The sequence below is a fragment of the Arvicola amphibius genome, chromosome 8 (assembly GCF_903992535.2).
Source record: "Arvicola amphibius chromosome 8, mArvAmp1.2, whole genome shotgun sequence".
Classification (NCBI taxonomy): domain Eukaryota; kingdom Metazoa; phylum Chordata; class Mammalia; order Rodentia; family Cricetidae; genus Arvicola; species Arvicola amphibius.
This window is the reverse complement of record NC_052054.1, coordinates 51,893,780-51,918,869: the sequence shown is the minus strand read 5'-3', so window position 1 is coordinate 51,918,869 and position 25,090 is coordinate 51,893,780. Positions and strand designations below refer to the sequence as shown.

General features: G+C 42.3%; 1 protein-coding gene across 4 annotated transcripts in view; it reads right to left on the bottom strand.

Moving 5' to 3' along the window:
* Cdk19 (cyclin dependent kinase 19) overlaps window positions 1-24,429 on the bottom strand; it is a 138,194-nt gene extending 113,765 nt beyond the window's left edge. For 2 of the 4 annotated variants that reach the window (XM_038339645.1, XM_038339643.1), the window contains exon 1: window positions 23,986-24,429. In XM_038339645.1, coding sequence (XP_038195573.1) covers window positions 23,986-24,113 — 128 coding nt within the window. In that variant the 5' untranslated portion in view covers window positions 24,114-24,429. The remainder of the gene's footprint in view (window positions 1-23,985) is intronic. The other 2 variants (XM_038339644.1, XM_038339642.1) reach the window with 1 other exon arrangement.
* Window positions 24,430-25,090: the final 661 nt, after the last annotated feature.

Sequence of the window (25,090 nt, the reverse complement as noted above, 5' to 3'; positions counted from 1 at the left end):
CGAGTTTGTTCCTAAACATTATGAACAATGTTAGCTCAGAATGAAAACAGTCTATCTGTCTCACTTTGCAGAACTCCGTCCCAACGCAGCCTACAGTCCCATCATTGACTATACCAATCAATATAAATCCATTCTTCTCATCAGGGCAACTGGTTTTTTAAAGTAGAAAGCAGGGCACTGCATCTTGTGGCCTCGTGAGGTGCTATGGGAATGGGGAAAGACTGAGTGCAGATGTCGGACTTCTCCATGCAGGGAGATAGCTCGTTTGAACTGTAACAAATTTCTTCTTACCAGGTAAAAGCACAGTAACATTAAATCTGAAAATAGCAGGAATGTCTCCTCCCTCCCACACCTCTTTTAGCTTCTTTATCAAAGCTGGCTGCTTTTTTTTTAAGCATATAGTTGCTTTAGTTTAGTTTTTCCTACTATTTTTTTTTGTTTTTTTTTTTGTTTTTTTTGTTTGTTTGTTTTTCGAGTCAGGGTTTCTCTGCAGAGTTTTTCCTACTATTTAAAAAATGCAATCATAAGCAAACTTCAAAGACTACATGTACCTTAGTAAAGTTTCTTTTGATTTTGTTAGATATGTCAAATCATGAAAAACAGAAACAGACCTAGGTTGGGGAGGGGGGGCATGGCTTGGAACTTGCCTCAAAACTTACAAAGAGCCGGGCGGCGGTGGCTCACGCCTTTAATCCCAGCACTCGGGAGGCAGAGGCAGGCGGATCTCTGTGAGTTCGAGACCAGCCTGGTCTACAAGAGCTAGTTCCAGGACAGGCTCCAAAGCTACAGAGAAACCCTGTCTCGAAAAACCAAAAAAAAAAAAAAAAAAAAAAAAAAAAAACAACTTACAAAGAGCCGGGCGGTGGTGGCGCATGCCTTTAATCCCAGCACTCGGGAGGCAGAGGTAGGCGGATCTCTGTGAGTTCGAGACCAGCCTGGTCTACAAGAGCTCCAGGACAGGCTCTAAAGCTGCAGAGAAACCCTGTCTCGAAAAACCAAAAAAAAAAAAAAAAAAAAAAAACTTACAAAGATTATCTGCTTCTGGCTCTTATGCTGGGGTTAAAGTCAAGGGTCATGGAGCTCAGTAAGACTTTTATTTGTTTAAGTAAAAACCAAACAGGGTTGCTTTCTCTCAACTATAGAATTCAGCATACACAGCAGACCGCACAGCCTATTTGTGTGTACACTGGCCCTTTACAGAAATTCTGAAAACCTCTCTACAGAACAAATGCCTAGGGAGTGGATACACAGCTCATGAGAACTTTCCTGATGACTGAAATTGCTGATGGCTAAAAGTCAGAAAATACCAATCACTTTATATGTAAATCTTTCCACAACTTACAAATATGCAAATACACAGAACACATACCTCACTGAAACCAAAGGCTTAGACATCACCCTAGCCCTGAGGTGGCACAAGTTATGCAGCTTTTACCGGAAAGCGTGCTAAGACTGTGTTTGCCGATACCTATTTTGAAACACTACACTTTTCTAGGAATTTCCCCTCCACAAAAACAGTGCATAAAGTTTAACAGTGGCAGCAGAGCTTCTTTTTTTATGTTGTTTTGTTTTTGTTTTTCGAACAGGGTTTCTCTATGTATCAGTCCTGGCTGTCCTGGCTACTCACACTGTAGACCAGACTGGTCTTGAACTCACAGAGATCTGCCTGCCTCTGCCTTCCAAGTGCTGGGATTAAAGGTGTGTGCCACGCCACCACACCCCATCCCTGAGAAGCAGAGTTTCTGCCAGGTAATCCTTCCCATGGATTACCACATGCCCTCCCAACAGCCCCACGAGGTAGACACTAGTACCCATTTTCCCAATAAGGAAAACAAAGACACAGCGTCAATTTGTCCAAGTCATTCGCCAAAGGAATATAATCAGATTTATAAATCTATACGGTTTAAATTAAAAGCACAATCTTAGCCACCATATAATGCTTACTGAAGGGGAGAGGAGTGGGGCACCCAAAAGATAATCAATAGACAAATGAAGACATTTAGCAGTCCCACAATAAAATGCTGATAAAAACAGCAAAAGACCACCTGCCTAATAACAGAGAGAGGCCAAAAGCAAAGGTAGACAAGGACAAAGAGAGAGGGCAGCGTTCTACTCTGATAGAAGCTCAACAGTCTGGCTCAACTTTGTGGAGATTGGAGGGCAAGCTCAAGCTCCCCCCTTGTCTGAAGTAGGTCTCTTCTGTTCGACACTGCATGCCAGGTGAGCTGCTGAGTCTGTCTCCACCACCCATCCGACTACAAAAGCACTAGGTTATAAACTAAAGCCGCCACCTCTGGCCTTCTACCCGGGTCCTGGGACCTGAACTCAGGTTCTCATGCTCACACAGCAGTCAGCTGACCCGCTGGGTCACCTCCCCAGCCCTGACTCAACCCTTCTCAAGAATGTGGTACTCTCACCCTGATCTAACAACTATACATCCATCTCTTTATGTAGAAAATCCCAAATATTAAATAACAATAAAGCAGGCTTAAGGCCTCAGTGTCTATGACCTCAGGCAGAATCTCACTCTTTGTGCAGGCACCTGGGAATTTCGGAAATAAGGCTGTTAACAGTGACGACATCCTAGCGACCAGCATCCATGTGCTGCAGTGCGCCCTTACCAGATGTGACCCTGTCAGATGCACCTCAGCAACCACTTTGTGACTTCATTCCGTTTTCTTAGCAGTAATGACTTCAGAAATCAACAAAATTCTACATGACTATTATAAAGACAACAGAGTGATATTCTCCCTTGAAAAGTCCATATGCACCTAGCCATGTCTTATTCTCTCCCTAAAATACTCTTTTCTGTTAACCCCTGTGCTTAAGAACTGTTTAAAATGCCTTTTCATAAACTCCCAACTTTGCCTTATACTGGCTCATGCTGAACTTCTTTCCACACCGAAGCCATGATAACGTAGGTGCTGGAGAGATGGCTCCACAACCTAGCTAAAAGCACGTGTATACAACTTGGTTGACACAGCCCCTTTCTCTTCCTCATACTGTCTATGATGGAGGCACAACAATCATTTGGAACAGCTATAGCAGAGGTTCTCAACCTGTGGGTCTCGACCCTTTCACAGGGCTCACATATCAGGTATTTCCAGTATGAGTCATTAACAGTAACAGAACAGCAATGAAGTCGGGCAGTGGTGACGCACGCCTTTAATCCCAGCACTCAGGGGCAGAGGCAGGCGGATCTCTGTGAGTTCAAGGCCAGCCTGGTCTACAAGAGCTAGTTCCAGAACAGGAACCAAAAGCTACAGGGAAACCCTGTCTTAAAAAACCAAACAAAGAAAAAGAAAAAAGAAATAGCAATGAAATAATTTATGGTTGGTTATTAAAGGGTTCCTGCAACAACACTAGGAAGACTGAGAACCACTGACCTAGACAGAAGCCACAGAACAGACAGGAGTTGAACACTTGGTAATATACTCGAGTAATCAAAAACTATCTCTGGACTAATATACTCGAGTAATCAAAAACTATCTCTGGACTTTTTGTTCCAAGAAAAAAAAATCAAATTTCTTATTTCTTTTTTTGTTTGTTTGCTTTATTGTTTTTTTTTTTTTTTTTAGACAGGGTTTCACTGTGTAGCTCTGGCTGTCCTGGAACTCACTATGTAGACCACCAGGCTGATTTTGAACTCACATAGATACACCTGTCTCTGCCTCCCAAACACTGGGATTAAAGACATGTGCAACTATACCTGGCCCTTATTTTATTCACAATGCTAATGATCAGGTTTTTCTTCTACATGAAGTCAAAATGAGAGAGCTCTACACACCTAAGCACCTTTGTGTATGCTCTCTGCTCATTCTAAGGAAAGCTGGATGGTTTCTGTCCTCTATTCCTTAGCAAGAAATTCTGTTTAATGCTGCTAACAAGTTCTACATCAAACACAATAAGGAACATTGTTTCTTCTCCCTTTACACTGGAGAGTTTTTTCTCACCTTGACACAAGCTAGAGTCAACTGGGAAATGGGACTCTCAACTGAGAAACTATCTCCATCAGACTGCCTGTAGGCAAGTTTGTGGGATACTCTTTCATTAATGATTGCCGTGAGAGAGCCCAGGCAGTGCGGGCAGTGCCACCCCTGGGCAGGCTGCCCCGAGGTATATAATAAGAAAGCATATTGAGCAAGGCATAGGGAGCAAGCCAATAAGCAGTGTTCCTCCATGGTAGCTGCTTCAGCTCCTGCTGTGGCTTCCCTCAGCTATGAGGCTGTGACAGATACTTAAGCCCCTAAATAAGCCCTTTCTTCTCCATGTTGATTCTGGTCATGGTGTTTATCACAACAACAGAAAGCCAATTAGAACACCATTTTCCTGAATGGTGCAGCATGCATCTTTGAAATTTTTCCTTCATTCTAAGATAAGTAACAGCAGGAATACAGGCCAGCCAGAAAGCTTTCTGGCAGATTCTTAACTGACTGCATTTCTGAATATGACTTTTAATATAAAAGTAGAAAACTGTAGGTGAAGAGACTATATAAATGCATTCCTTTACATGGGGGGGGGGGGGGCTGCTGCAAGAAATCTGCTACTGTGTAACAGCCTGAAGATGTTACCAATTATAAAATAAAGATCAGTAAAACAGGAACCTCCATCACAAACTCCAGTTCCAAAGAGCTAGACCATAGGGCCATCAGCTCTCAATCTAAAACAGAGACAGTTTCATGTGTAAAAATGTGACGCAGAACCAAGGGGCTGGCAAAACAGATCAGCAGGTAAACGTGCTGCCACTCAAGCCTGACAGCCCGAGCTCAATTCAATTCTTGGAACCCAAGGTAGAAGAGAACTGAGTCCTGAAATTGTCCCCTGATATCCATACCCATTCAAAAGCAAGTATGTGCCAGCTCGAATACTCGAGCTCGCTCTCTCTCTCTCTCTCTCTCTCTCTCTCTTTCTCTCTCTCTCCTCTTTCACACACCAATGTTTAAGAACTGAAATGAAGCCAGGTGTAGTAATGCACACCTTTAGTCCCAGCACTCAGGAGGCAGAGGCAGAGGCAGAAGGATCTTTGCGAGTTTGAGGCCAACCTGGTCTACAGAATGAGTTCCAGGACAACCAGGACTGTTTTACACAGAGAAACCCTGTCTCAAAATAAATAGAGAGACACTTTCATATACTGTTAGTGGTAGTGCATGAAATTATTTATAAATTTAGAAGTATCTATCAAAAGTTTTAAAACTTACAGCATTTGGCACAATAAATCAATTTACATCACTATGTGGGGGGAGGAATCACACATGGACCAAAACATAGAAGAATGAATAAATGAATAATTATTAGTTTGAAATATAAAGAAACTTTAAATGTTGGGCTTCAGGTAAGGCTCAGCTGGTATGTTGCCTGCTGAAAACTCTGGGTTCAATCCCCAGCACCACATTATTTGGGCAAGTACCTTAGTGCAGGCACTGAGAGGCGGAGGCAGGAGGATCAGAAATTTAAGGTAGTCCTCCTCAGCTACAGAGGTAGCCAAGCTCTCTCAATGCACAACAAGTAAAAAGGAGTAAAAGTTCTGTATACTGTATAATAAAAAAAAAGATATCTATTTAATATGGAAAACTAAGTAGACAATAAGCACTGACCATATCTAGATAAAGGATCACCAGCATTCATTCACAACTAGGATCTTAGCAATCTGTTCGGTACCTTAGTAAAAAGAAACAATTCCCTTTAAGAAGTACTTGGATGAGGCAACTTACTAAGAGTTTCTGCCTAAACAAAATATATTTGTATATTAATAAAATACTCACATGTTGAAATACAAAATAAAGCTGGGCAGTGGTGGCGCACGCCTTTACTCCCAGCACTCAGCAGAGGCAGGCAGGTCTCTGGTCTACAGAGCAAGCTCCAGGACAGCTAAGGCTACACAGAGAAACCCTGTAAGGAGGGAAGGAGGAGAGAGGGAGGGAGGGAGGGAGGGAGCTGTCTCTCCTCTCCCCAACCTAACAATACTTAAAGGAATTCTTGGAATCAGACTCAGTATCTCCAGTCTTCTTTCCTGCTCCTCATCATTTCTTTTGCAAACCAGTTGCTTTTTTTTTTATCTGTAGCGTCATTTCATTGAGGATCAGAAAAGCAAAACAGCCAGCCACTGACTCTTACCTTTACCTCAGTTCAAAACGGGCAATCCTGCCTCCAGGAATCTCAGAATGAGATTGTGTCTGAGAACTGTCTCCTCCCGTTTTATAATCCTCTCTACTTCTGGAATTAAGGGCGTGCACCACTACCGCCTGGTTTCTATGGCAGGCTAGTGTGGCTACTGGAACTAAAGCTGTGTGTTATTGCTGCCTGGTCTGATACAGGTGGGTCTTCTATCTATCTGTTGCTTTCATTGGTTAATTAATAAAGAAAACTGCTTGGCCTGATAGGTCAGAACATAGGTAGGCAAGGAAGACAGAACAGAATGCTGGGAGGAAGAAGGCAGTGAGACAGTCGCCATGAAGCCAGCCACCAGGTCAGACATGCTGAATCTTTCCCAGTAAGCCACCACCTTGTAGTGCTACACAGATTATTAGAAATGGATTAAGCAAGATGTGAGAGTTAGCCAGTAAGAGGCTATAGCTAATGGGCCAGGCAGTGTTTAAATGAATACTATTTGTGTGTTGTTATTTCTGGTGTAAAGCTAGCCTTGTGGGATCCGGGCGGGATGAAAACAGGCCTGCTCGTCTCATCACTACACTGGTCTGTAAGGCTGGCCAGTGTGGCTGTTTTACTCTCTGATCCTCGGGCAAGTTTTATTTATTAAAATACAAATAAAATGCCACTACACTTATCACAATAAGCTAAACATCTAGGCTCCCAACATCATGACATCAAAACCAGAGTAAGCACAACCTAAAAGGGAAGATGCCAACGATTCAGAGCTGATAGTTCTGACAGATGAGTTTCTCTCAGAAATCCAAATGTCCACAGTGCCCTAAGTACTGTGGTACTCCAGGGAATCTCTAAGATCAATTCTGTAACATCCTAGGCCTGGCACTGAAAAGGACTGAAGCAGAAGCCAGAGAGATGGCTCGGTACTTAAGAGCACTAAGTGCTCTTCCAGAAAGACCCGGGTTCAAGTCCCAGTACCTACATGGTAGCTCACAACTGTCTGTAAATCCAGTTCCAGGGGATCCTCAGACTCTGTGAGTACCAGGCCTGCATGTGGTGCACAGACATACATGCAAGGAAAACACGCATACATATAAAATCAAATAAAAATATTAAAAGAGAGAGAGAAGCCGGGCGGTGGTGGCGCACGCCTTTAATCCCAGCACTCGGGAGGCAGAGGCAGGCGGATCTCTGTGAGTTCGAGGCCAGCCTGGTCTACAAGAGCTAGTTCCAGGACAGGCTCTAAAAAAGCTGCAGAGAAACCCTGTCTCGAAAAACCAAAAAAAAAAAAAAAAAAAAAAAAAAAAAAAAAAAAAAAAGAGAGAGAGAGAGAGAAAGAGACTAACAGAAAAATCACCAAGTTTGAAGCAGCCTGGTATACCTGATGAGACCTTGTCTCAAAAGAGAAAAATTTTAAACACTTATGTACAAGCAATTAAAGAGAATTACAGACCTTTAAAATGTTATAATCAGAAGAACCCAATTTAATAGAAAAAGACTTCTTTCTATAGACATTTCTTTGAAGATATATAAATAAATGATCAGTAAGTACATGAAAAGATGTTAAATATCATAAGCCAATAGGAAAATAAAAATCTATGGGAAAACTATTTCCACTAGAATAGTTACAGTATTTTTAAAGAACAGAGGACAGGGTTGCTGAGATGGTTCAGGAAGTAGAAGCACTTACTGAGCAAGTTTAATAACTTAATTTCATCTTCAGGACCCATTTAAAGGAGGAAGAGGAGAATCAGCTCTGGCCCAGAAACATGACATAGCACTTCATGCAGACATGAGCATTCATGTCTGTGCTTGTGTCTGTACACACACACACACACACACACACTCAAAGTTCTTACAATGAACAGAGAATAATAAGTAATAGCAAAACACAGAAGTAAGTCAACCATGCTCCTGCACAAATACCGGACTCAGGGAGTTATTCAGATAGACAGACAGACATGGGGACAGAGACCAAGAAGATATGAAGCTGACGAGGTGATCTGGGAAAACACCAGAGGAGAAGGAAGTTAAAACAGATACAAAATACACTGAATGCATGTATAAAACTCAAAGACTAGAAATATTTTTTAAAGACAAATTGAACATAAACACTAGGTAAAAATGTACAATGGTGCACCCAATGTGCAACGTATTTTGTCAAATCCTCATAGAGTTCTATATTGGAATTACCATATGTCTGAGCAATTCTACTTTCTAGGTATATGCTCAAACAGATGAAGACGTATGTTCAAACAAAAATATGTATACATATTTACATTATTCTTAAATGCCAAAAAAGTAGAGAGAACAAATTTTCATTAATGGATAAACAAAATGAGGCTGTATTATTATTCACCCACAAAAGGAAATATTAGTACATGCTGCCACATGGTATACCTTGAAAATAAGCTGAATTAAATAGGTCAGTCATAAAAGGCCAGATTGTTTAGCATTCACTGACAGAAGGCAGATAACACTTGCCAGAATTGAGAGCAAAGAACAAATAAGGACTCCCAAGGTCCAGGGCTCCTTTGGGGGATGAGCATCTTCTGGAATTAGGCAGTAGTGTTTTATAAAACACTAAATATTCTAAAGCACACTGAATTGCATCTTTTTTTTTTCTTTAATTGAGATGGAGTCTGGCCTGGAACTTGCCATGTAGAACAGACTGGCCTCAAACTTATAGGTCCACTTGCTTCTGCCTCCTGAGGGCTACTAGCTAAGATTAAAGGCATGCACCAACCACCCAACTTCTCTTCTTTTTCTTTTTTGATGTATTTTTTATTTATATTTTTTCAACTATGTATTCATAGGTGAGTATGTGCACAAGTGTGAAGGTGAGCATGGAGGCCGGAGACTTCAGAGCCCCTAAAGCTTGAGTTACAGAAGCTAACTGTGAGCCCCCAAAAGTGGGTTCTAGGAACCAGATACGGATGCTGGGAACCAAATTCAGGTTCTCTGTTGGGGCAGCTGACCAATCCCTTGTCTGAGGGGCGTGGCCGCTCCAGGGGCAAAGGATACCTTTAAAAGAACCGGGTTTGGGATAGGCCCGGCCCTGCTTTTTCCGCTTGGTTCTCTGTGTCGCTGGAACCTCGGCTTTGTAAGTGTACCCCGCTTTCTCCTTTTATTAAAACTGATTCATTCTACAAAAGGCTATTTGGGTTATTTCCAATCCCCTCCGACCGCCACATCAGTTCTCCACAGGAGCAGTGTGCACTTCTAACGGAATAGGCATTTCTCCACCCCTCTATCAAAAATTTTCCCCTGAAACAGAGTTTCAATATGTAGCTCAGGTCTCAAAACCCTGTGTTCAAGTGATCTTCCTGCCTCAATCTCCCAAGTAGCTACACAGAATTTTATGTATAATTATTTTTAAAGCATACTGTAAGAAAATAGACCAAAATACTAGTAGTACTTACTCTGAGTGCTCACATGTAATTTGCCTTCCTTGTTTGGTCTTGTCATGTCACTACGCCTTGATATGTGACCCGGCAGGACTCGATCTCCCAGTCTCAAGCCCTGAATTCTGAGAATACAGGTGTGCACTACCACACTCAACTATATTCTTCGTTATTTTTCTAAAATCCCTAGCTTTCCTTACTGTCGTTTTCATATACTGGTTTTTATAATATGCAAATTAATACATTTACGATAGTTTAAACTTTCCCAAGAGACACGGTGTTGGTATGTTGCCCAGGCTGGCACAGGACTCCAGACCGAAGTCAGCCTCCTCCTCAGTCCCTAGACTAGCTGGAACTACAAGCGCACGTGCTTCAAACAAAGGGCTTTGCTTTCTCCAATAAAGAAATTCACATGTTGTTCTTTTTAAAACAAAAAGGGTTTATGAAATCTTTGAGAATTTCATACACTGTGTTTTGATGTGTATTTCCCCGCCCAATTCCTCTCACATCCACCCCCATTTCCCTACCCACCCAACTCCCTGTTCTCATCCGTTTCCCCCAGGGGCCGACACTGAATCCAGTTTACACTGACCAACTAACCGCTCACGGGTGAGTGCCTGTCCCAAGTTGATCAACAGACCAACTTTGCACCATTAAAGACAACTGACTCCCTCTCACCACCGCTACCAAAAGCTCCTCGGCATCCGGACTTGGTGCCCACCTCACCCTCTCCATGCTGGCATTTTGTACAGCTTGAACTTGTTCCCGCCTTAGCATGCTGCCATATTGCTGTGCACTCCTATGTACAAATACAAACGCCTTGGTATGTACAGAAAGCAGGTTCCTTGAAGAAATCCGTCACCTCTGCTCTTCTAGTCACACATCTGTAAAACGTCTTATCAATTTTAAGTGGGAAATACATAGCAAATATATTTTCCAAAATATTCCCCAAATGTGAATCCCTGGTTGAAGCCCTCCATGCCTTGTAAATTGTTACTAGTAATTTGTTTTGTATATTACATCCTGGTGTTGCAAACAGACTATACCTCTCATTTGCCTTTGTGTTATGTCTGTGCCACAATACTTGGTTCACGGAAGGAGTCAAGTGGATAGCAGTAAAGTTCTAATTAAATTAGTTGACACAAATGGAAGAATGATTACAAGGAATAATGCATCCACAGGCAGAAGGCAGACAGAGAATGGATACCCTGACCGGCAAAAACAGGACTAGCTCTGTAGACAGGCTGGTGGACAGAAATGTGGACAGGCGGAGACCATTCAGAAACTCCTATCACAGGAATTTCTATCATTCCCATCATAGGAATTTTGTAGCATGATTGTCTTTACTATGTGATCTAACCCTTTCACTACTGTGCCAATCCTTTATATCATGACACCTGTTTAACACGACCTGGCTCTATTGTCCCACCTTTTTTGGATGTGCAGGGGATTAAACATAAGGCTTCCCTCATACCAAACTGTCCCTTCCTTATTAGTCATTTAAGCAAGAAAACTTTTAGAAAGAGATATAGGTAGATACTATTATACCAAATTTATTTATTTGGGGAAATATGACAAAGAGACCTTACATTTTCTCAGCTAATCTTTAACACAAAGATCTAATCTGCAGGAAGCACAGCACTTAAACAGGCATAATTAAGCCACTCCAAGGCCATAGATACTGGTAATTGGAATACATACATCTCTGAAAGTTAAACAGAAAAACATTCCCACTGTCTTAGTGTAGCATCAGATTATAAGAAAACCTAAGAAGGAAAGAAGAAAAATATATGGCAATAAAAGATAAAAAGAGATCTACTGAAGAATTCCTTACCTGTTAGAATATGCCTTGAAGCCCAGCACTCAAGAGACAGAGACAAGTGGATCTCTACATTTTGGATAGCTTTTGGACACCTAGTGAATTTCAGGCCAGTCAGGGCTAAATAATGAGACCCCGTCTCAAAAGCACTAAACAAAAGAAACCCAACAACTTAAGAAAAGAATTCCTAGCAGAGGTAAAGAATGTTTGCAGGCCAACTAGCCTAGCCTATGCTGCACAGCAGCAGAAAAGAAACATCCTCAGCAAGTGGAAGAGAACATGTTCCCAAAAACTGTTCTCTAACCTCCACATGCAAGCCATGTATGTCATGAGCATGCTCAATCCTCACACCACCAGCGCTCTCTCATACACACACACACATACATACACACCACAACACCCCTAAAAATTCGTTTAAAAGCTACTTATGAAAAAAAATAAAGAACTGCTTATAGCAACAGGACACTGGAAACTCTTAAGACAGAAGTACAGAATCTTCTAATAAATAAAATTCCAGGCCTCACTAAAGACCAAATTGGTAACCTGGGAAATTAAAGAAAAAAATCTCTAAGAATACAGAAATGTGAGGACTGAATACTGACAACGAATTCAAAAGGCACTGAAGGAAGAGCCAAGAAAGAAGAGAACACTGGTTAACAAATAAGCCTGAAGAAGAAAACATGAAGAAACAATCCAATCAGTAGCAGGATATAAGAATTCTGCCTGTAATCTCAGCACTTGGGAGGCAGAGGAAACCAAATGAGCAGCTGACGACCGCCCTTGGCCAAATAGCAGGCTGGAGCCACCTGAGCTGCACGAGCCAGTCTGAAACAGCACTCAAAAATGTTCCCCTAGCCGGGCGGTGGTGGCGCACGCCTTTAATCCCAGCACTCGGGAGGCAGAGGCAGGCGGATCTCTGAGTTCGAGGCCAGCCTGGTCTACAAGAGCTAGTTCCAGGACAGGCTCTAGAAACTACAGGGAAACCCTGTCTCGAAAAACCAAAAAAAAAAAAAAAAAAAAAGTTCCCTTAGTATTGAAAAGAAAGGGTTCATGAAAGGCTCTCTAACCAGAGCAGAAGATGAGAAGCCCAAGACTAAAACTGCTCATTACAAATTTAACCTCTCAAGTTCAAATCTGTGCCAAGTCATCAACCCAATAAGAAACAGCACTAAAGACACCGGAGGCAAGGCAGATGAGGGAAGATTCCGGCCTTCCAGACATCTGTAAGTGGCAGAGTCCTAAATAACTGAAAAATCTTTAAAGAATAAAAACAGGAGAGGGGATTAGGAGATGTGGAGGGGGGGGCTAAGGTCAGGATATAATGTATGAGAGAAGAATAACATATATGAATAAAAAAAAACAGTTTCAAATAAATGTCCCATGGATGACGTATTCTAAAAAACAAAGTAGTAGCTTTGTACTCAAAAAATAAAATTTTAGTAACTAATAATTCTAAAATTTCTACACATAGTCAAACTTGTCAACCAAGCATGAAAATAAAGTACATTTTTACACATATAAGAACTTAGAATATCTACAACCTAAAGCACACAGACATGAGTGTACACACAAAGAAGTGTAATAAAAAAGTTTTAATTAAAGTTATACTGCTATGGGCTGGGATAGCAGCTCAATGTAGTTATCAACATTGTGCAATGTCTTAGGCTTTTTTAATCATCATATTTATTTACTTATTTATTGTGTATGGGTGTGACTGTGCATGTGCCACATACATGCATGGAAGTCAAAAGATTCAATGTCTCTTCCCACCTGTGGCTTAGCCACAAGAACTTCTACCAGCCAAGACTGGCACTCCAAAGCCTTAGGTCTGATCCCGAGCAACAGAATAAAATAAAAGGTTAACAGTACTGTTTACTTCTGAGAAGCAAAAGGAAATTAGAAACAGACAGTAAAAAGGAAAGCTTTTACATTTTATGTACAATTGCACTGTTGAAAGTTTGGTTTTTCACTATATACAGCTATATTTAATAATTTTAATAGAAAAAAGTAAAAGTATTTCCACTAAAAGATCAACAAACAACACTGGTTCTGTACATTTTTCCTATTAGTAATGCGTGATTGCATAATGAAATTTCAACCAATAATAAATCACACATATTGGTGGTCCCATAACACAATGGAGCTGACATCTTCTTATTACCTAGGGACACCACAGTAGTGCAGTTCAGCACAGCACGGCACGGCTCTCAAGGCAAAGTCTATCAAAGATATTTGTGAATATTTAACATCTAGACCAGTGGTTTTCAACCTGTGGGTCACGACCCCCATGGGGTTGAACAACCCTTTCACAGAAGACACCCACCATCAGAAAACACATTTCCATGACTCATAATAGTAGCAAAATTACAGTCATGACATGGCAAGGAAAATATAAATTTATGGCTGGAGTAATTTACAACATAAGGAGTTGTATTAAAGGGTTGCAGCATTAGGAAGGCTGAGACCCACTGGCCTAGACAGACAGGTAAGTTCTTAGTTGCTGGAAAACTGGATTAAAACTTTTATACACCAAGTGGACTCATTATGTTTTTTTTTTTTTGTTGGAAAGTTTTTTACTGGTTGGTGGTGGTAAGGATAGTTGTTGAGAAACAAGCAGCGTGTCGCTCAGTAACCCAGACTGTCCTTGAACTGAGGAGCCTCCTCCACCACCTGAGTGCTGGGCTAACAGGCCATTATTACCACAGCAGCACCCTTATTTTTGAAATGACTGTAAAATAAACTCAAGGGGCAGGGGCAGACATGGCTCAGGCTAAAGGTGCTCACCCCAAGCCTGACAACCTGAGTTCAACCCCAGCATCCACATGAGAAAAGGCAAGAAAGAACACATCCAAGTTGTTCTCTGACCCCCACATATGCACCATGGCACATGTGCTCACAGTCTCACACACACACACACACACACACGCACGCACGCACGCGGGCATGCACGCACTTCTTTTTTATTCTTTAAGGGGTCACAGGGGGTGCTAGAACAATGACTCAGCAGTTAAGGGAGCTTGCTGATGCTCTCCACAAAGACCTATGTCGGGTAGCTCAGAAGCACCTGGCACTCCAGCTCTACCGAGCTCCAGGTCTTCCTCTAGTCTCAAGGGCACCTACACACGCAGCATATATACACATACAAATCAGATAAACCTTTAAAACAAGAAAGAGCTAAACACGCTCACCAGCGACTCAGAAGCAGCATGCAGCACCACTTCTTTTCTCAAAAGTTAGCTTACTTTTTCGTTTTGCAGTGTAAAAAAATTTTTTTCTTTCTTGCAGGGCTGGGAACCAAACCCAGAACCTCAAGTAGGCATGCCAAAAGCTCTGGGGCTTGGCCAGCATGCCTGTCCCGCGGTGTGGTTGCTGCTACTGTCTCTCTAAAATAACTTAAAGCACTGAGGAAAGCCAATGCTTTTAAGCTTCCATGCAATGTTGGTACATGACTTTCTCTGAAATGCTCTATGTACCTACCTATGGGCTGCTAAACAAATGGATCCCGAGGCTGTGCAAACATCGTACCTCAACAACATGGGGCAAACTTCATGTGACCCTTATGCAGTTGAGGATTATGGTAAACCCACATGTACAAGGGGCACAGCAAACATAAATTTAAAGCTGTGTTTTGGATACAGTATCTTATATTATTTAAATAGAAAATGCATTTAAAGTCTATACAAGAAAGCTGTGCTTTTTCTATAGTAAGACTTACTATATTTGTTTGATCCCCCAGTACCGTGAGAGAGGACTTACTATATTTGAAATTAAGGATATTTTATGAGAATATCAATTATCTGGGGACTTTAAAGATTTTTATTTCTCTGCTCACCTGCAGAACTCAAACCTCAATTTAAAAAATTGACTGCTGCACACCCGTATTCTGAATTACATCCTGTCACCTCTCTTGAGGCTCTCTTTTATCCTGCATGGTGCATGCTCCAAACAGCTATTCCAGGAAGTGTCGGACTCTCAGCTATTTATACATGGACAAAATCTTTAAAATAGCATCACTGGCTAACTCTGCATGGTTCCAGACCAAAAACACTATTTTTAAGAAATGTCTGAGTTAGTTGCTTAACTTTAAAATGCACTCTAAAAATAGAATTTCTTGTCACTCTGTTTTGGCACCAAAAGGGAGTACTAACATTGCACAGTCTCAACACCATAACAACAAGTTCATCTTTTACAAACACCGAGGTGGGGTGATCTTTGGGTTTGGGGTTTGTTTGTTTTTGAGACAAGTTCTCACTACACAGCTCTGGTTAGCCTGGAACTTGTTATATATACCTGGCTGGACTCACAGAGACCCGCCTGCCTCTATTTTCCACTGCTGGGATTAAAGGTGTGTGCCATACCAAGATGCAAATACTCAAAAAAGATCCAAGTACTGTTACCCTAATGATACCACCAAGAAAATGTCCAACTATTATATATTAAGTATGAATAGTCTATAGCAACATCTAACCCTGTGTATTATTTTTCAAAAACAGGTTCATTTATTATCATATATTAACCTATTTATCCAGTATATCAAGTCCCAAAATAAGTGACAAAGTAAAAATACTTCCTTCATCAATACTTACATGCACTATATTTTAAAACCCATTACAGTTAAAACTCTATGCTACTAAAACACTAGTATCTAAAAGTAATGCACATGTCCTACGGCAAGCAAATAATTCATCACTTATCCTTATGAATATCTTTAAAGCCACTTCTTAATCTCCAGTCTTTAGGTGTGTATCTTGTACATCATAGTATTAGTAGCAAACAATTTCAAGTCATTATTTCCAAAGGTAAAGAGTTTCTAGGAATTTAACTTATAGCTATATTAATATGCAAAAATTGCACTTACTAAAGTATTCGCTAGCGTCAGTACTAAAACAACCCCGAAGTTTCATCAAGAGCGATAGTCAAAACATGCCGACAAAATAGAAAACAGTAAGACTATTAACAAGCCATTTCTGCACCTAAGACATGCAATGATCACTCTTCAAGTTGTAGAAGTTTAAGAAGAGAAATATACAGACCACAGCATTTATCATATCAAATGGCCTATTTAATATATATACAAAAGAAAACCCATCTAGAAGCTACCTCCAGAGAAGAAGGTGTGTGACAGAAAGATCTGTCACCCTGCCTACTTTTCATGCCCTTGGCAACTATTAAATAAGCATGTTCTTTACTTTACAAAATACTTTTTTAAAAGATCTATTTTTATTTTCTGGGTATCAATTTTGCCTACATGTATCTATGTGTACCACATCCATGGATGGTGCCCATGAAGACCAGAAGAGTTCATGGGATATCCTGGAGCTGGAGTTACAGATGATTATGAGCCGCTATGTGGGTGTCAGGAATTAAACCTGGATCCTCTGGAAGAGTAGCAAAGTGCTCTTAACTGCTAAACCACCTCTTCCGCCCACAAAATATTTTCTTTCATACTAACTAAGAATCTTCAATTCATTTCTAAGCCTGGCGCAGCTCCTTTTACAGTATCCACAAACACTGGTCTTACCAATCTACGTCGGACTCAACTGTAGGTCAGCACAACTGAGAGGGCTGCACAAAATCTAAATGTATCTGCTGTTTCATGAAGTTTGCTGACTATTGCTTTTTTCAAAATTCACTGAAAAATTATTTCCCTTAGGCCTCGAAAATAAAGTTTTTGAAAGTTTGTATTACAAAAAGTAAGCTAAATAATATAAACCAATGTTTACCTCATTTACTAAATGCTAAAAATAATTTTTACCATAAATCTATAACATCAAAAAAGAATTCCTAAAATATATGAGTGCTGACATTTTCTAAGCATTGCTATAAAATTGCTATTTAAAGCACAGAAGACAGAATTCACAGTCTAGCAAAAACTGGTCTGGTCGAAGAGGGAAAATGCTTACTATTTCAAAATAACTATTTTCCTTCTCAACATCTATTAAAAGAAACTGTAAGGTATGATAGATAGTATGCGCCTACAGTTCCAGCACTCTGGAGTCTGGAGCAAGGAGGATGGCGAGTTCAAAAGCAGCCTGGGCTACATAGCAAGCCTTTGTCCCAAAATGGAGGGCAGCAGCTTAAAGGTGTAACTCCTTAGGGAAAAAATTACAAAGGGGGGGGGGGGGACTGACTAGAGCCAGAGAGCTGGGAATGTAGTGGCTACGTTGCTACTGTGTCAGCCTAGTCTTACAAAGCCTTGGGTTTGTTTGCCTCCAGCGACTACATTAACCAGGTGTTGGGGCTTGTGCCTATAAACCTAGCACTGAAAGGTGGGGAAGAGATCAGATGTTCAAGTTCAGGTTAGTCTAAAATCGCTGGGTCTGGTTATTGCTATAGAAATAAATCTAGTCACCTCTCTCATATAACATCACCACTTCAATTTCATACAGTCACTGGGGGGGAAAAATCAGGCCTATTAGTGCATGTTTTTAATCACAGCACACAAAAGGTAGAGGCAGACGGTTCTCTGTAAGTCAAAGGCCAGCCGGATATGCATATAAGTTCCAAACCAGTCAGAGCTACACAGTAGGACCCTGTCTCAAAAAATTATACATATATACAATGTATATATTGTGAGTGTATATATGTACACATGCATTATGTGTGGTTTTTGTGTATACATGTGTTATATACTTTATGTGTATTTATGTACTGTGTATGTATATATTATATGTGTACATATTGTGTGTATACTATACATACGTATGTGCATGTACACATGCATAGGTACACGTATGTATGCATGTTTTATGTGTGTGTGCGCATGTGCATGTGTGTGTGTGTGTGTGTGTGTGTACACCCATATATATAATTTCAATCTGTTCTTAAGGTTAAGAGAACACGTTTTCCAATTTGTGACATTTTTAAAAATTCAACAATTTGTGTTTGTTTCCAACAACGTCTCATTATGAGACCCAGGCTGGGCTTTGAAGCCATGTTTCTCCTGCCTCCAGCTCCTGAGTGATGGGTGGTATTACAAGTATGTGCCACACACATAGCTAGCATAAGTTTTGATTGTGTGTGTACTCAACCCTGAAGCTAACACTGAGGCTAACAATTTCTGAGCGACTGTAACATCATTTATTGTGATGCTACATGGGGAAGGAGGAAGCGATGCATAGCTGACTCAGTGAGTGACTACAGAAAGACTTCTGGAAGAAAGCAGAGAGACGGGTACTGAAGTATGAGCAAGAGTTGGCAGATATGTGAGGATAAAGAGATCGGGACAATGACAACCCCATTCTAGTTAAATGTAGAAGAACGTCAGACATGAAAGACCTAAGTCCTAGAAAACGTAGTCCAATGCTACGGAAGTGAATCAGGGAACTGGTCAGGATCTCATTGCAAATGTCTTCGATGCCTAGTTAAGGGACTGATGAGTAGATCTGATCCTGTAGGTCGTAAGAAATGTACAATTTTCCCAAGCAAAAATAAAATATTCCTGACTTTATTTTCAGGAAATGACAATGGCATCGACCTGGATCGTGGTCCACAGTGAGAAAAGACTAAAGGCAGGCCCCAATTCCGCTCCCGTGCACAGCGAATAATGGCCTACAGTGGCGACAGCAGAAGCAGCTAGGCACACAGCCTCGCCTGTTGTTTGCCCTGCGCTGGGGATTGAATCCGGAGTCCTGTGCAAGCGCTGAGCTTTACCCTGAATGCTGCCTCCTCCTCTGCACTCCTTTTATAAATGCCCTTTTCATGTCATTTTTTCTGGTATGCGTACTTTTTTTTTTTTCATGAAAGGAGTGCTCAGAATAAAATTACCAAAGCTAGAGGCAAACTGGCTGTTTTGGCTTGCTTCTCATTAGGAAGGAAAATGTACCACAAAATACAAGAATTCCTATCTAGACTGCAGGCTTCCTAAGTGCTGTGGGACAATGGGCTCAACAACCTCTCAGAGCTCTGAGTTTCCCATGTGCAAAACAGGGAAGTCAGACTAGATGATCTAAAGTTCTTGACAGTTGGAAAAAACTATTATCACAGAGCTAACCACTCTTCAGCCTCCAGAAGCCACCAATAAAAAGGCAAACAGTGCTCATCTACCAAGCAACTGTGAAAACGCCACTCAAAGTAGGCAGATGCGACTGCACCTACTATTTGCCTGTGTATACCCACAACTACTTGCATCTACTTGTGAAGAGCTTCAGGACACATTAAAACATCACACACCACTCATCTGAAACCTTAAGACAAAACCGAAACTTTTTCCTGTTTTTTCAAGACAGGATTTCTTTGTATAGCCTTGGCTGGCTTGGAACTCACTGTGTAGATCAGGCTGGCCTCCAACTCACAGAAAAGAACTCAAATTTCTTAAGAGCTTTGGCAGCCATTTCATTTTTAATTACCAGAGGTTTTTAACCAATGGGTTGTGACCCCTTTGGGGATCATATGACACTTTCACAGGGATCACATATCAGATATCCTGCATATCATATATTTACATTACAATTCATAACAGTAGCAAAATTACAGTTATGAAGCAGCAATGAAAATAACTTTATGGTTGGGGGACACCACGACATGAAGAACTGCATTAAACGGTTGCACCATTAGGAAGGCTGAAAACCACTGAATTAAGTACCTTTCAAAAACATGAATCAAAAAACTTTCTTTGTTCTTAGTCTTGGAAATGCAACTCACATTAGGCCAAGTGTTCACACAGAACTCTACGCTGTGGCATCAGGTTTTTCTGGCCCTTTTAATGAAAAGATATTTTTAACAATATCCTTTTATTAAAAGTGTTCCTAACAAGAAAAGCATTGTCTTCAGGCTTGTCACTATAAATTTTTATGTTCAGTTTTGGTTTTTGGTTTTTGGTTTTTTTTTTGTTTTTTTTTTTTTTGAGAGAGATATATATATAGCCAAGTATGGTCTTGAACTTCTGATCCGCTTGGCTCCACGTGCTTAAGAGTTGGGATTACAAAACCAGTTTACGTGGTCCACAACCCAGAGCCTTCGGGGTGCTAGGCAAGCACTCTGCCAATTCAGTTACATCCCCAGCACAGCCTAGAACTTTCTACTAATAAAGAAAAACCGCATGACTTCTCACTCAGACTAAAAAAAAATCTAAAATATCCTGGAGCTGGAAGCAAAGCTCAGTGCAGACTGCATGCTTAGTAGTCTCAAGGCCCTAGATTTATCCCCAGCAAAAATAAATTTGGGCCAACAAGATGGTTCAGCAGGTGAAGGTCTGATAATGCCAGGAGCACAACTTTAATTCAGCTCCAGAACCTGAATAAAGATAGATGAGAAGCAGTAAGTTTTCTCCTGACCTCCAAATGGATGCCAGAGTCCACACAAAATATTTCTAATAAGTGAATTTTAGGTAAACCTGATTTTATTTTATTAGTCACTTATTTACTTTGAATGCCTCAGGGGAGAGGGCCCCCATATGCCACAGCTGTAGGGGTCAGAGGACAACTTTGTGGAAATGGTTCTCTCCTTCCTCCATTTGGATCCCCGTGATTCAACTTAGGCCTCATGCTCGGCAACAGGTCCTTCTACCCGACGTGCCATCTTGAGGGCCCAAGTATGATTGTTTTCTTTAAAGGGACTCAACTTTTCCTTCTAAACAAACAAAAAAAAAAATTAATGAGCAAAAACTTTATTAAAGGAAAAAAACCTTGGAGGAAATAAGCCCTGGTGCCATGTTGTACAGCAAAGAAATTGCACATAATCATGATATCCAACATGATCAAGTAATCTAGAAACAAGAATTTTGAGTGTTTTCGACACATTTAACATTCGAGGAGACACCTTTACCCTGATTTAATCAGTATACAATGTATATATGGATCAAAACATCATCTAGTACCACACAAGTATGTAAATCTTTATGCACCAATTAAATATAAAAAAACCAGACACATCTTGCATTTCTAGCCTGCTATAAATTTACACTGCATGATACAGCCTATATTAAAATCTCACTTTGAAGGACTGTGTGAAAGCTATCACTAAAGCATAAGCAAAGGTTTTTCTAATGAGGGTTCTGTCTTCCATTACTCTAAAGACCTAACAATTTTTTGTTGAGATATGTTAGTGTGTGGATATATCCACAGAGAGTGTTAGATATGCTGGAGTCATTTCTCTCGAGCAGGCCCACATCTCCCTTGCTCCCTAGGATAGCATCAAGCATCACTGTTTTTCCCAGAGTTTACCAAAATCAAACCTGAAAAGAGGTGAAGAGTACCTCACAATGGTCAGAGGGTAAAATCTTTTACTATGCAAATCTGCACCACAGTTGAGAACCATCACCAAAACCTTCTGTTCTTTCAAACTGCTGATTAGTAATGAACATAAAACTAATCCCACCAGCAGCCCACAAAGATTTGGGTGTTTGGTGTAAATCCAGGAATCTAGACCAACACTTAATCCAAGAAAAATAAGATAAATAAAACCTATCACGGTTTGTTTTACATGTGATAAGTCGTCTGCACTAGTATTTCTAAGTAGGATGTTTTGGTTTTGGAGTTGGGAGGTTGTCTGGTTTGAGGGTTTTTTATTTTGTTCTGTCTCTCAAGACAGACTTTCTCTGTTAGCCCTGGCAGCTCTGAAACGCAACCTGTAGACCTAGTTGGCCTCAAACTCAAGAGATTTGCCTGCCTCTGCCTTTAAATCATTTGTTATTGTTGTTGCTGCTGTTTTTAAATTCTACCTTGAAAATACAACTGACCTTACTTTATTTATCTAATTTATCAATTTTACTCAAGGAAAAAGTGTATTTAAATCAAGATCTTTGTTAGAGAGACATAATGGAAAACATAGAAGCAGGCGGGCAATGGGTTTTGTTGCAAGGTCCATCATTCAATGCAATTCAAAATCAGAATATTTTTAAATTTTCTCAAAGTTTCCAGGCAAAAATAAAAATATTTTAAATTAAAACTTTTTTTAAAATCCTAGACGAAGTGTATTAAAAAGTTAGCACGGAAGGGAGGGGAGATCCACTTCAATTATTTTGTAACAACAATGTCCAAACAGTAGCACTGGATTTGCTTTTCTCAAACATCCCAGGGAGGATTCCCACTGGAATACCAATTTAACCATTAGAGTGAGTACTCCAAAGACAAAGTACAAGTCAATTATAGTACCCTACAGCTCCTGGCAGTGCTCAAGGACACACGGTAATTAAAAGAAACAACTCGTTCTGCTGAGTAGCTTGGCCTGTACAGTTGTACCTGCAACAGTAATCATCCTGGAAACCTGGACAGGACTTCTAATCTTCAGAGCACTGTATATGAAACACTTCATACGCTTATGTTTTTTTCGCTTATAAAATTAGCATGTACACTGCCTACTTTGATGCTAGAGTTCTTTACCCAACCAATCAAATTACAGGAGTGTGAAGAAGGCACCCTAATTAGCACTTCAAATGTAAGGTTGTAGTGACAATCTGCTTTTCAAAATGCTCCACTACGATTCTAAAAACTCTCTTTTGTATAGTCTGACAGTCCTTAGCGGCGGAGACTGTCTCTCCCAGTTACAGAACCCAGGGAAAAGGAATTTCTTCCAAGACGGGACCAAGGAGACAACTGGCTTTAAACTCACCATTTGTACGCCAGAAGCAGGTTCCACCCATCCTGCTCTGGCCTGAAGAAGACATCTCGATACATTATCAAGTTTGTCTTTTACTAATAAAACAATCCATAAATGCTTCCCAAGAGATTCCTATAGATTCCCTCAACTCCTAAGAATCTGTGGTTCAGGTCCGAGTCTGTGACTCAGTTTTCTGTTCTTGATGGTCTAGGTTCTCGATATACACTACCAAAGCACGCAGTCATTTGACAGGAGGATACAATACTCAAGATTTCTTCTTGAAGAAGAAGGGGGGGGGCGGGGAGGGACGGATGTGGTGGAGCACGCCTTTAATCACAGTACTTGAGAGGCAGAGGCAGGAGGATCTCTGAGTTCCAGGCCAGCCAGGAGTGCACAGAGAGACCTTGTCTTAAAGGTGGGTGGGGGAATACCCAACATAGCCATGAGGCAGGAAAGCAGGAAAGGTAGGTACTAAAGAACACCAAACGCTTGTAGTATTCAGTTATCTCTCCATCTTCAGACTGCTGAGTTCAGGACGTTAGGACGCGGAATCGGAAGCAGATGAGCTTTCAGTGTCAGGAAGTCCGCAGGTAAGTCACAGGGACGCTGGCAGGGTTGACAGCGCCCAGGGAGTCAGACCCCAAGGGCCTGCTAGGACCCAAGCGCACCACCACCAGACGGGCGGCGCCCCCGCGAGCATTCAAACAGCCGCCCCGGGAAGGCGCTGCGCCGATTGGAAGTTCCACTACGACCGTCACCAGCACAGGGCCATAGCGGTAACTCTTTAGTCAAGCCCTCCCAGACCTCTGCGAGTCCCCCGGGACCAGACCTCTAAACTCCACCTCCAGGCGCGGTCTCTACCGGGTCCCTTCACCCGCTGTAAGCACGCAGCGGCGGCGAGTCGCGGCGGGACCGACGCCCCCGACAGGGCTGCGCTGTACGACTTCGAGGGGCGCGACCGCCCAGCGGGGGGCGGCAGTACAAGTGTCCCCGAGTCGGCCCCGGGACGCCGCTTCCCAACCCACGCCGCCTCGCCCCGTGGGCTCCGACCCACCCAGCCCTCCGGATCGCCTCAGCGGCGGGGACCGGGAGAGCCCACTCCCCCGCCCGCGCTCTTACCCATCTTTCCGCCTCGCCTTGTAGACATGCCCGTAGGTGCCGCGTCCCACTTTGCACCCTTCGTACTCAAACAGATCCTCCACCCGCTCCCGCTCCGCCGCCAGCTTCGCCTTGAAATCATAATCCATTGTCTGCTTCCCCCATAGAGAAACCGGGACGCGGGGGCCGCCGCCACTCAGTCCCTCCGCCGCGGCCGCTCCACTTCTCCAACAGCCGCCGCTCGGGCGCGCGCGCGCCGCCCGCCGCTCCGCGGTCTGCCTTCAGCAAGGGACTCCTCGGCGGCCGAGGCAGCCACCTCCTCCGCCTCCTCCTCCTCCGCGGTGGCGGCGGAGGCTCCCGCAGGCACCCACAGTCCCGCCTCCCCCCTTCATTTCCTTGTTTTGGAACCTGGTGGGCCGCGCCGCGGCTTTCTCGAACTCATTAACAAACCAAGCGGCCCGCCCCGAGGTCGCGGGACACCCTGGGAAATGTAGTTCAAGAGGCCTCAGGAGCTGCACGAGTTCCTCGAAGGCGAGGAATACAGTTCCCAAGGCTCCTAGGGCCGTTTCGGCCACGCCTCCACCAGGCAAGAACGCCTGCGCACAGCCGCCGCCCCACCCCCTCAGGTAGCCGGCGACTCGCTGTTCCTGTAAACTATAGCGCGAAGTTACAGCGGGCTTTCTGGAAGCCCTTGGGAGCTGTTGGGAGGGAAGCCTTTGCTCTGATGGGAAGGAGACAACCGGCTCCGACTTCCCTGGGCGAAGAGAGCCGGAAGCACCTCACGCGCGCCTTGCTCGGGAGCTAATTCCAGGGCATCCAGAGCCGAGGGCTGGGGTTTAGACAGTTGTACTACACATTGTTTGTTTTCTTGGGCAATCGATCCTCCTGTTGCCCCGCCCCTTGCCGCGGCTTATTGGCAGAGGCTGAAGAATGACGTCCTCTGTGGTGCGTAGGTATCTTCGGCTTTGGCTCCTTTCCCGCTCTTGATTGGTAATTGGCTGTGCTCGGTTCTTCCTGATAGGTTAATCTTTTTTCTTTACGATGCAAAAACCGTATTTCAAAACCTGAACATTCAGCGGTTTCCCAGCTCTTGCTAGGGGAACCGCGTAACTTCTCGGGGCCCACA